The sequence below is a fragment of the Oenanthe melanoleuca genome, chromosome 4 (assembly GCF_029582105.1).
Source record: "Oenanthe melanoleuca isolate GR-GAL-2019-014 chromosome 4, OMel1.0, whole genome shotgun sequence".
Taxonomy (NCBI): domain Eukaryota; kingdom Metazoa; phylum Chordata; class Aves; order Passeriformes; family Muscicapidae; genus Oenanthe; species Oenanthe melanoleuca.
Genome location: NC_079337.1, coordinates 801322 through 813759, shown reverse-complemented (window position 1 = coordinate 813759; position 12438 = coordinate 801322). Strand labels below are relative to the sequence as shown.

General features: G+C 44.7%; 1 protein-coding gene across 4 annotated transcripts in view; it reads right to left on the bottom strand.

Moving 5' to 3' along the window:
• ANKRD17 (ankyrin repeat domain 17) overlaps window positions 1-12438 on the bottom strand; it is a 67837-nt gene that overhangs the window by 21307 nt on the left and 34092 nt on the right. For all 4 annotated transcript variants that reach the window (XM_056490533.1, XM_056490534.1, XM_056490535.1 and 1 more), the window contains exons 3-14: window positions 11794-11950; window positions 10332-10479; window positions 9934-10081; window positions 8715-8948; window positions 7635-7729; window positions 4329-4566; window positions 3980-4171; window positions 3501-3610; window positions 2721-2808; window positions 2059-2186; window positions 1551-1694; window positions 913-1015 (exon numbers count right to left, since the gene is read on the bottom strand). In XM_056490533.1, coding sequence (XP_056346508.1) covers window positions 913-1015; window positions 1551-1694; window positions 2059-2186; window positions 2721-2808; window positions 3501-3610; window positions 3980-4171; window positions 4329-4566; window positions 7635-7729; window positions 8715-8948; window positions 9934-10081; window positions 10332-10479; window positions 11794-11950 — 1785 coding nt within the window. The remainder of the gene's footprint in view (window positions 1-912; window positions 1016-1550; window positions 1695-2058; window positions 2187-2720; window positions 2809-3500; window positions 3611-3979; window positions 4172-4328; window positions 4567-7634; window positions 7730-8714; window positions 8949-9933; window positions 10082-10331; window positions 10480-11793; window positions 11951-12438) is intronic.

The following is a 12438-nucleotide window of genomic DNA, read 5'->3' as shown; positions in this document are numbered from 1 at the left end:
TTTAGCCACTATGTTTCATCCATAGCAGACATGATTTTGCCTGGGTCAAAACTCAGCTCTCTGTCCAGGCAAGGCAAATATTTCAGCCTTCCTGCAAGAACAAGCGAAGGACTAATCCAACTGGTCTTTTATGCAGAAGTCCCCAGAAACACAGCTGACATGCTCTGCCATACCAGGTGGAGAAGCAACAATCTGTTAATTTTGAAGGGCGAAAGGCAAATCAAAACTCAGGATCTGAGGCAGTGGAGGTGCCCAGTTTCTTCCAGCCATCCTCGCTGTATCTCCAGAACAATACAAGTGTACACACAGGATTAATTTTAGGACATGCACGCCTGTATTTGCTACTGCTGATGCTTGATAAAAATTGATTTTTGAAGAGAATTCTTAAGTACAGAAAGCATTAAGCGTCAAAATGGCGAGAGCAAAATAGATGCAAATTTAGTCCTAGGAGGACCTGAGCCACATCAGACTAAAGATTTTACTGCACAAGAAATTCCGCCTTCAATCCAATTACTCAAACCCACTCCCGGACTACTACCCTAAGGAAACGCAAGTTATCAAAAATCAACTATGATATGGAGGTTAACATGGGTTTTGCAACTTCCATTATCCAATTTCTATAGACTTCTGGGTAACATTTTGCATTAGTTCAGTGTGTCAGACTAGAGATTTTAACATATTTACTTAGGCAGATTTCTTGACATTTTATGATTACAGGGTTAGATGACTGATACTTGGTGAATAAGCAAATCCTTAAAAAATTAGAAATAAAAAGAAGAAAAAATCAAAACTGCAGTTTCCTCGACTGAATCCATAAACACTCTTCGTAGGAACTACTCTGCTACAAGTGCAAGCCTCTATCTTCTGCCTGGGAAGGACATTTAGAAAGTAAGCTGCAGAACTACGACTGACCTTTATTTCTGATGGGAAGGGTTGTGGCGACATTAGCAGGGGGTTTGTCAGGCTCCTGGGGTGGGACGACCATGGGCAGCGCCTGCACTGGTACTCGAGGAGCCTAAAACGTCGGATACTAACAGATTACTTTTCTCATACTCTGTGCTAGTTATAATTCAATAGAAGGTAAACAAAATCTGTTAGAAAAGTAGACTTTAATGGTGACCAAGAACATTTAATACTGTCTTTAATAGACTGAGTTCAGTAATTAACACCTGGAGATCACGTGATCTCCACATACTTTGTGTTTTTAAGCTAAAATATTACTTGCTGAACTATACTCGGCATGGTACAGTGCTGCACTGTAGTACAGCAAACACAAGCCACAATGGGCTATAAATTCAATTCTGAAGAGTCTCATTTAAGCAGATCTTTGGACGTGCTGTTTTTTTCCACCCTCAATGTTTTTCCAGTAATACTCAGAGAACAGTAAGAATGATGAGAGCACTACACCAAAATGTTCAAAAGTCTTCCCCATTTCCATTACAGCTCTAAGCAATTTTCAGTGTGCTCACCTACAGTTTATGATATGACATGACTCACTCTATTCTCACCCTTAAACTCTCAAGAAAGTGCAAAAAGCCCTGGAATCTTACCCTGTTCAGATCATGGGATGGCGGGGTCAGCTGAGTGGCATCGGGTGGAGGAGCAGAAAGCAAGTTGTTTGGGTAATCCAGAAGGTAACAAACCACGCTGGTGTGACCGCCTTTGGCTGCCTCGATTAGCATAGTCGATCCGTCCTGAGGAGGGGGACATCAGAGAGTCAGAAAAAAGCATCACTGAAACAACACTGCAGCATTCTGGGAGACACAACACAGTACCTAGGTGACTCCTTTCTGCTTTAGTAAATAGTTAAAGACTTGGTGAAGGATTAAAAAAAAAAAGCTTTAGAATTCTTTGCTGTTCCACAATCAGCACTTGACAACTGGAGGGCAGCCTTTATACTCATGATGATCAAGACAGCTGCACATGAGCAGAACATCTGCTTTTGCAAACTTCCATTTAAATCATCACAGGCTGGGTGTGTTGTAGAGAAAGCAAAAGGAGAAAATTCAGCTGGGTATCCCTAGTTACAGAGGAAAACAGGGCAGCTGAGGGACAAACCTTGAGTCTGTGTGTGGGATCAGCACCATGAGCAAGCAGTAGCTCCACCACTGCCAAGTGACCCCCAGCACAGGCCAGCGACAACACTGTGTGATCGTTGTTCGCTGTGGTCCTGTTCACATTTGCTCCTGCAAAAACAGAAGGGCAAACATCAGCTGAAACACACTTCAACAGGTTCAGCTCTATCAAATGTAACAGAATCAACTATTCTGCAATCTTACACAGGGAAAAACCCACCCTGCCAGATCATACAAGGTAGGGACAAGAAGAATTCAGAAGAATCAGCCCAAGAGAGAGAAAATGGAAATTCCAGGTTAGTACTAAAACATCAAGCAAGCTATAGTCAAAATCTGGAAACCAACAGGCACTTGTAGCTCAACCCCCAAAGACAGTGCTCCAAAGCTGCACCAGGGGGCATGGAGACCCCAGCGATTCCTACTCCTGCTGTTTTTACTAGGAATTCAAGACCGAAATACGCTACTTTACAACTAGATGCAGTTCCACTAATCTCAGCAGAAACCACAGGTAATCATTACATGCCTAGTTGGACAATCAATTGCCTACTTCAGTTAGGGTATTTAAAACAAATCCAAGGAAGTTACATTAGTTCTGATATGTACTTAACTTTTAGAATTTCTAACGTCACCATTCCACACTCTTACCTTTGCTAATCAAGAACTGAACAGTGCAAACATGACCTGCCCTGGCAGCTTTCATGAGAGGGGTTCTTCCACCTTCTGATTCATGCTCCTAGAGCAGATAAAGAAAGGCTTCAAAATCCAAAGTAGCACATGAAAGGAGGCAAGCCAGCCTTGGAACATCCTTCTTTAGTGTTTCACAAACTTAGACCTAAATATTTAGCTAACATTCGAACCGAGGCTATCTTGAAGGCAGCTGAACCATCCACCACCTGCCTCTGCACAGTTGAGGTGTGACTCCTGGACAAAAAGCATTCAAGGTACATGAAGGGGATTTTAATTAAACAGGTCTGACATGCTTAACATCACTTTTTGATGGCACACTGGCCATTCAGTGGGTACAAGCCCACTGAAAAGTAAAAATCAGTTTACCTCTATAATCTTAATTGCACTACAGTACACCAAACAGACCGTCAACTATCTGATGCATAAGGAATAGAACAGATTTGTAGTTAAAAAGATTAATCCAGAATCAGCTCAACAATTCTAAGCTGAATACCATGCCAAAAGAATGAAATCCCCTTTTTTCCTGTCCAGACAACCTTGAATGGCTTGGTAATGCTTTACACATCAATCACTAGAGGACTGTAACTGACCTCAGCACTTTAGGGTAATTTAACAGCCCAAAATACATTAAAGAGCCAGTAAGTTTTCAGCAAAGAACACAGAAACAAACACAAGGACTATCAGATGTTGATAATTTTATATCCTACTCAGATTTTCTTAAGAAGGTGAATGACTTACCAGATCTGCCCCTGCCTGAAGTAAGACATCTGCTACATCGGTGTGGCCGTTCTCACAGGCGTACGTCAGGGCTGTGTCACCTGTTGCTGTTGTTGCATGCACATTAGCCCCTGAAACAGAAGGGACAAAACCTTGTAAGCTCTATGATGGGCATTACAGAAAATAAACAAGTCTTCACAATCTTTACAGGATCAAACAGCAAATTAGATTTCCCCCTTCCAATCCAGCATCCATTAAACTGATAAACTGATCATACTCTAAAGGAATAAAAATATAAACTGCAAGTTAGTTCCAAAGAAGTTTACATCAACTCAATCTTCAAAAGCTGAATTAGAGTCCAACCAGTAAATTACTTTGGGCTCCAAAGACCTTCGCAGTCAACTTCAAGAAGCTGCTAAAGAAAATGTAATGAATACAGAAAAAGTACTTTTCTCTAAAGATTAACCCTTTACAAAAGTGTTAACAAAATGACTCCAAACCTGCAGCTAATAAATATTTAACCAGCTCCAAATGCCCCTCTTGAGCAGCCTCCATCAAAGGTGTGGAACAGCCGAGTTCTATGTCAGCTCCTGCTTTAATGAGGAAATCGGCCACCTCCAAAAAGCCTCCGCAGCACGCCAGAGTTAATGCGGTTTCTTGCGTCTCCTCCGTCTGAGCGTTGATGTTTGCTCCTTCAAACAACACAGAACACCAGTTACCAGAGGCAGGATCAGCAAACCCCTTCCATATGCACAAGGCATCCCATTAGCAAAAACAAAAATCACAGTAACACGGAGCTTTTTCCCCAGCATGTGCAGCTGCCTGCTGAGTTGCAGCCGCAGCAGTTACCTTGCCCAAGTAACAGTGCCACCATCTCCTCGTGGCCTTCCCGAGCTGCCTCCATCAGCGGTGTGTATCCTTCATCATTGACCTCTTCCAAGTTAGCCCCACGTTCAATTAGCAGAGCTGCCAGCTCCACGTGCCCGCCACAGGCTGCCAGAGTCAGCGGAGACTCAAAGGAGTCCGCGGGCATGTTCACCTGAGCTCCGCTGTCCAGAAGCAGTCTGGCCACTTCCACGTGGCCATCCTGGAAACACAAAAAAACAAGACCAAAAGATTGAAAAAATGGAAAAATTGCTTTTCTCCACAGGTTTGCACAGACCCGAGCTCCCACAAAAGACACAAAAAGCAAGGAGTGAGTAAAATGGGTACAGAAGTACAATTAAACCTGTTGAACAGTTCTTCTGAATATTTTCACTAAGTATTTGGATAAAGCATAAGACCTCCTATATTGAACAGGCAGCTGTAGAAATGCTGAGCATGTTTTACTGAATATGTGCTGTGAAACTCAGACCTCTTTGTCAGTCAATGGTATAAGCAACAAGCCAGACAGACTCCTGCAAAACTATTTCACTGCTCAATTTAACAGCAGAGTCAAGACTTATTTTCTCCTTCCAAGAGAAAAGCCAAAATGAGACCAATTGTCAGGGGTTCCTTACACATCCCAGGAGCCACCCACTCGAGCAACAGCTTTTCCATGGCAGGATTCTGGCAGGGTTTCCAGATACCATGACTGTGCCGTCAAACCCGTTCTACCAAAAGGTAGCTCCTAAGTTTGCTTTCTTCCTTGAAAAAATACTTGAGCATAGGATCTCCGTCATATTTTCAGTATGCCATAAATTCAGGAACTATTTGAAGTGGCTTTTCAGCTCCATGTTTACACTGGAGGGCTGACAGTGACACATCCAACTGTCATTCCATTCTGCTTTGTTCAGACAGAAGCGGAGACTGGCTTGGTCGCTGCGCTCCAACAACAGCATAAACTCTCCAAGCTGGTTTCCTCCATGAGGAGATCGCCATCATTCCAACTTGGAGGAACCATAATCTGATAAACAAAACACTGCAGGACAAACAGGCACTCAGCAGGAACACAAGGCTTTCCCAAGGCTGTCACTGAATGAGGTAAATACACCCTGATCTCAGATTAATTCCAAAGAGGCTGCAAATCACAGCCACAGCCGTCCTCGCCAAGCTGGAAACCACAACTCCAAAAAGCTCTTTTCCAGACAAAATACCAAACTGCATCTGACGTTTTTCCGCTTCATTCTCTCAAGTGTTTCATACCTTATTCTGATATCCAGGGAGCAAAGCACGGCTTCCTCTCGGAAAAATATCTAGGACATTAACTAGGACATATTCACCTTTTACATGAAATGACAGTACTATTTTAGGGAAAAACTCCAAGACTCCATAAAGAATCTTTCCTCAGGGAAATGCAGAGACGGTGGCTCATCCATCAGGCTTTGGCAAGACAGCCAAGTGCTCACCCCTGATCCACGAGGAGGATGGCACCATGCAGCACCAAGGCTTGCTTCAAAGCTTCCTATGTGGGCCAAGCAGCCTGGAGGGAACTGCTGGCGCTTCTCCACACAAGGGAATTGCAGCCATGTTTTAATAAACCTTGCAACAGGGTGGGGCTACTGAGCTCTCCTACAACACTCAGGAAAAGCCTTCCAACTGGTAACAGATCAGAAAAAGTCACCTGAGCAACCTCAAGAGCACCAGCTGGACTTTCAAGATGAAGCTCTGTGGGCATCAGTCCTTCAGTGAGAGGAAACACCAACTAGACCAACCTGCTTTTTCCTCCCACAAGGCAAGTGCCATTGTCCAACACCTCATTTGCATTAAATCAACATTAACTGCTGTCTAAAAAATCTCTCCTGAATGCCTTGTAGGACAAGGTTTAAACCTGTGCTGGCTGTGCCACAGGTAGACAGTTCTGTTACCACACGTTTAAGCTCAGTGCTGTTCCAGAGGAGGCTTTCGTGTGCCACTGAAGAGCAGTAACTGTTTCTGCACAGAGAACATGCTGAGATGGAAGTCCTTGCTCTGCTTCATTTCACACAGCAAGGTTTTTAAATACTGCTTGAGAAAGCTGCTCCTTCTCTTGTCAGCAGAGCTGAAGTTATGAGACTCTCAACTATCTGCCAGCTCTAAGCACCAGCGTGGAACTGCCTCACTAGGAACAGCTTCTTGCAGAAATAAGGGAGAAGAATCTTTTCCTACTGCTCAGTAATTTTTAACAAAAATTAAGTCTTATCATCTCTTCCATCATCGATGGAATTTTGTTAAGCTATTTGAGGAGTTAAAAGCACAGAAGACAATGGGAAGGAAAGGAAGGCTTGATCATAGCCCCACCACAAGAATATCCTGATGAGAAGGCAACTGCACCATCGAGCAAGGTGATTTTACCGTCAGCTCCCAGGAACTGGCTGCAAGGCCATTGCCAAGGATATTCATGTGGCTGCTCTAGTAAGATTTCAGGGTGAGATAAAGGACAGCTCGAGTTCTGTTTATCTACGTGACTTTCTTTGCAACAACCTTCCAGAAGTATAATGGTTTCTGTTAATCATTCCCCTATCTGAAACCATTAACTTCCTTGAATAGACATAACTGGCCGATTTTAGAACCATTAGAGTTGTTTCAGGGAAGGGCAGACTAAACAGGGATTTACTGCTCTCCTTTACAGCCACAGGTTCACAGTGTGACATTACACACGGCTAATGCCATGAAAATCCCAACACATGAGGAATCTATTCGGAGAGAAGGATAAAACGGAAATTTAAGAAATTAATTCTCAGTTTAACAATAAAGCTCCATATCCAGGTGAACACAGCCACCTCAGATGGACAAAGGAGCAACATCAAAGCACTCTCACTAGTAAGAATTAACAATTTTCCCTTTCATTTCCTAGCTGCTCCCAAACAGCCTCTGATCCTGTGTTCTCAAGGAGTACATGGTTACATGAACTACACTGAAACATTACACACGTAACCACCTGCTTTAACATAATCGAGGTGTGTCAAATGCCTCCAAATGCCAGGTTATGACATATTCACTGCCCAAGTCTAGCACATTAGAAACTTTAGAAGCATTTCAACAACTACTGAGAATCTTGCCACTTGAAGTTACTTAATTTCTAAATTCCTGTATAAAGTATTTTCCCACCACTAACTTCCCCATCAAGTAGACAAGAGAACCAAAACATCACAGTTAGATTCTGTACCAGAAGGAGACTAAAAGGAATTACTTTCTCCATCTTTGGGAAGAAAAGACAGGCCACAGACCTCACTGCCCAAGCCTCAAGTCTCTTACCATGCACGCCTCCATGAGAGCAGTGTGCATCTCATCTGTCTTGTGCTCCTGGTCTGCACCAGCTTCCAGCAGAAACCTCACCATTTCCAGATGGCCTGTGTGGAGAAAATAGTCAACAGAGAGAAACTGCATTTCAACACTCATAGAAAGGATCTACAGTACATAACGAAGGTCATGGATGCCCACGTCAGAACATAAAAAATCCACTCTGGAAAGGTGTGTTTGTATGTCTGCCATCTACGTGCACAGCAGCTTATCAGTGTAGCTGGTAAAAAATATTAATGAAAGACTAAGACCAACTTCTATACAGGTGGGACCAAGTACATTTATGTGGTGGGTTTAGCGCTGGCCAAATTGCCAGTGCACGTACTAGAATTATTTACTTATTTGTTGTTGTGAGATAGGATTAGGAAGATGACAAAGCAGGCTCAAACTTTAAAGGGTATATTCTTCCCTCCTCATTAAATGTCGTATGTGCAAAACCAGCACACTCTGCTACCAACATCAACTACTCCATGATGGCAAGGGCCTAATAAAACATGTCCTAAGTGACTACAACAGCAGCTGCTGGGCTGTAGGAACATATTTTGCCTTTTAATAAAATATCTTCATCCCTTTCTGGGGTGCTGCAAGTTTGATGCCTAATGCGCTAATGGAGGAAACAAAGGTCTGTTGTCCTCAGTACTGACACCTAAAAGGCAAGGCACTCAACTTTCCATGACTTAGATGTGCCAAGTCCTTTAAAATGAATTATTTTCTGTATTTAAGCAGAGGTACCTAGCATAATACAGCTGTAATACAGAAAGTTTAGTTTTCTTGTTCTGTAATATAACACATCAGTTCCTTATCTCTTGATTTGTTTAACAGAGCATCTTCTAAACAATCGTAACTCAGACCCAAGGTTTGGATGTGGGTACTCGGGCTGTGCACACGCGTGCTGTGTGCATCACAGCCCGGACAAGAGCAGCACAGTGTCTGTGCACACCCTCTGAGCTCCCCGGCCGTGGGCAGCAAGGCTGAACCAAAGGAATGCCTGTCCAAGGGGCTCTCTGCCCTGCCCCTCCCCAGCTGTGTCCGTACCCTTGTAGCAGGCCAGCGTGAGCGCGCTCTCCTTGAACTCGTTGGAGTGCGTGTTGATGCCCGCGCCGTTCTCCAGCAGCACCCTGGCCACCTCCACGTGGCCGGCGCTGCCGGCCTCCATCAGCGGCGTGTGGCCGTTCTCGTTGTGGTCCTCGATGCTGGCGCCCGACTCCAGCAGCACCTTCACCACATCCACGTAGCCTCCGGCACAGGCGTACGTCAGCGCTGTGTTGCCTAAAGCCAGGGACAAGGGGGTTGGGCAGATGAACAACTACAGGAAGGGGAACAGCAGTAACGGCACCGAGCAGCTCGGTGCTGACAGACTGAGGAGCTCCTTGTGCCCGTACTGATGCGCCTCTCTTCCCATCTCCAGCCCAGCTTCTGCCACAAACCCCATCCCTTTTCCTGTTAATCAGCAGGGGCACACAACGCTGTGAGAATGAAAGCTCAAAACCAGGAGCAGAATGAACTGCTGCTTCTAAATCAAGTCTTAAACACCTGCAAGGGGCTGGTTCCAAAATGTTCACAGTCTTCACGAGGATATGAAAACAACTTTAGTGGGAAAAGTACAAAAACATGGATCTGCACACAACAGTCAAAGGATCTGCCTTTATGAAAGAGACCTTGGAAAAATTTAAAGGTCAAGGCCATACTGCCACTGAGAAAACCACTAAAATAAAAACTAAAAAATAAGTAATGTGTCTTCCGGTATCCTCTCTCCTCCTCACTCAGGGTCAGCTCTCCACTCATCAGTTACTGCTGACTACATACCAGCTCTCCACTTCCAGGCTACAAAAACTCAGAAGATTTCCCACTCTGGTCACTTCAACACAAATGGCTACCAAATTACCATGGAAAGAGGGGAAGGAGGGGCCATCTTCTCACATTTCCTATTTTCTTGGGTTTCTTGACCTGCCACCAAGTAACTTTTCCACGTACATGCAAACTTACCGAACTGTGCTTAAAATGTGAGAACAAATCTTATGTACCCACCTTCCAGTTACTAACTGACCTTATCCACCTTTTCACGTCTCCATAATATTTTGTCCGCATCCAACAAGATTTCATAATTTCACTTCGAAAAGAGAATTTAAGTGGCAAAACCACAAGGAAGCATTCTGCCTTGCCAGGCTGAGAGCCAGTGCTCCCAAACTTCCACTCCAAGTTCCCTGCACACCACAAATCCCAGCTCTCCAGTCGCTCCCAACAGCCTCTTTACCTGTGGATGACTGTGCGTTCACATCAGCACCGTGAGCTAGCAGCAGCTTGACAATCTTGACGTGCCCGCCATTGGCAGCAGCCATTAGAGGTGTGATGTCTCCTTTGATTCCCCGGTCCTCCACATTGGCATGCATTGCCAGGAGCACCTGCCGAGAGACAGGGATCAACACCAAGGAGTGACAAACTGTGCCTCTGCACTACAAACCCCCACCTGCACTGCAGTGTGTGTGAGCAACCCTGGCAGAACACAGGCACCAGGAATGCATTAGCAACATTCAGTGTATGTGTGAGACTCTCCGCCATGTCTCACTACATTAACACCCTCTTCCAGGGGCACAAAATGGTAATATATATTGATTTAACGTTTCTCTTTGTACAGACAGCCGGGAAACCAACCTGTGCAAGCTCATAGTATCCTGCTGAGCAGGCCAAACAAAGGAGGCTCTCCCCTTCTTCTGTGTGTTCGTTCACACTCCGGCCTTCAATGAGCAACTTCCGCACAGCATTCACGTCTCCTTCGGAACAAGCCTCGGCCAAGCTGCGGCTAACAAGGGACAGAGCATTGCAAGTGCAAGTGGAATATGCCCCAACTGCAGTGTGCTATGAGGACACAGTCAGCAAAAAAGGAAACACGAGCAAAAAACGTGCCAACTGCTAATTAAAGAAGTGCCAGTTTTACACTTGAGGTTTCCCAGCTAACTTGGCTGAAATTGAAGTCGTGTTCACATCCACTCCTGCTATTAATTTTTAACAGAAGTTTACAAAAGAAACATATGTAGGATATCCCAGGACCAGAGGACAAGGAAATCACCTGTCAATCTTGAGAAAACTTTATTTGTTCAACACTGTAACTGTTAATTAAACTAAAACAAATCATCCACATCAGTCTTCCTCTCTAAGAAACCTAACCACTTCCCTTCTCTGCTGTGCTGAAAACACCAGGATCTTGTAACCAGACACAACTCTGACCCATGGAGAATCAGTTCTTTAATATGTCTCTTCACTACATATTGAACTTTTTTTTTTTTTAACTTCCAAGAACTCTGTCCCTGTAACAACTTTGGCAACTACTACCATTCCCAAGAAACAGGTGCAGGGGAGAAGAGGGGATGCACACAGAACAGAAGCAGACATAACTCAAAATTACACTGCTCTTCATGCATCCTGTTCCTATAGCAAGAAATCTTTGGGGTTACTCTGTATAGAAGGAACAAACTTCTGACTGGCACAGCAGCACTTGACTGTTCCTACTAACACTGTGCCTGCTGCACTAAAGCCTGATGACAGCCTGGAATGAAAACCTCCTTCTTTCCCTCCTGAATAGCCCAGTAAGACAAAAATCACACATAGAAAGCCAGGAAGCTCAGTACAAGAGCAGGAACTCCCTGGCTGAGGCTCTATCTAGGGCCCTATGTGACACTGATCACTGTGGAGCTTCAGTCCCTCAAGACTGCTTCCCTTCCTCAATTAAAAAGGCATTCTGAAGTTTCCTGAAAGATTTTTTTTAGCTCAAATCTTGTTTCATGCTATCACTGAATGAGCCATTTTGTTATTTGCAACTGTTTGGAACAGTTCTAAGGCCCATACTATTGAAGAGCTTAGAAATGTTTCTACAGCTGGTCCCAGTAAACTCCTTGGAGTGTCATTCTGTAATCCTAAGCAGCATGAATTGCTTCGCTCTCTACTGCAAGGCCTGCCAGTCCACAAATCTTTCAGCAGGAGCAGCAAAGGTGATAACTTGGCACCAATTCCACTTGAGTAAGAGTTTCCTCACCCCACGATCCAAGTGACAGAACAAGAAAAGCTGCTTCTGGAAGCAGCCGAGGGCTGGCAGAGCGCAGGAGCAAAGCTGGCTTACTTGTCCGTCTGCCCCGCACTGGCGGTGCTCTCCGCTCTCATCCGGGTCAGCGCGGCGGCAGCCTCATCCAGCGCGCAGCTCACCGAGGACGTCAGCCTGCGCAGCACCTCGGGATCCGCAAAGGCTTTCCCGTCCGCTGTCGACAGCTTCCCTATGCCTGCCGTCCCCATCCACAGCCGGCGGGATGCGCGCCAGGAAACGAGAGAACACACAAGTGCAAACTGAGCCATCAGATCTGTCGGCAGAAACGTTCCAAGCACAACCCGCCACGGCTTCCAAAACGATGGCTTTAACTGTTTACAATACTCAGTAAAGGCTACACGTGACTAAAACCCTCCAATCCACAGAACGAAACCGTTTTCAGCTACTGAAACTACTTAGTATAAGCAACTATTAAAGCTTTTCACACAGCAACTACTACAAAACAAAACCTACTCAGCAATTTAGGGTTGACATAATGGCACAAGCCAATGTCCGGCGCCAATTTTGGCTCAAGCTTCTAGAACTCAACACCGTAGAAATCTAATTTGAAGGACCTTCATGTGAAATTCTGGTTTTCCAAACCTTGGGATACTCTAAATTAAACCTTTTTCTCTTCCAGGACACCCCTGCAAAATCCACACCGCCGTACATTTTGCAGGTGTG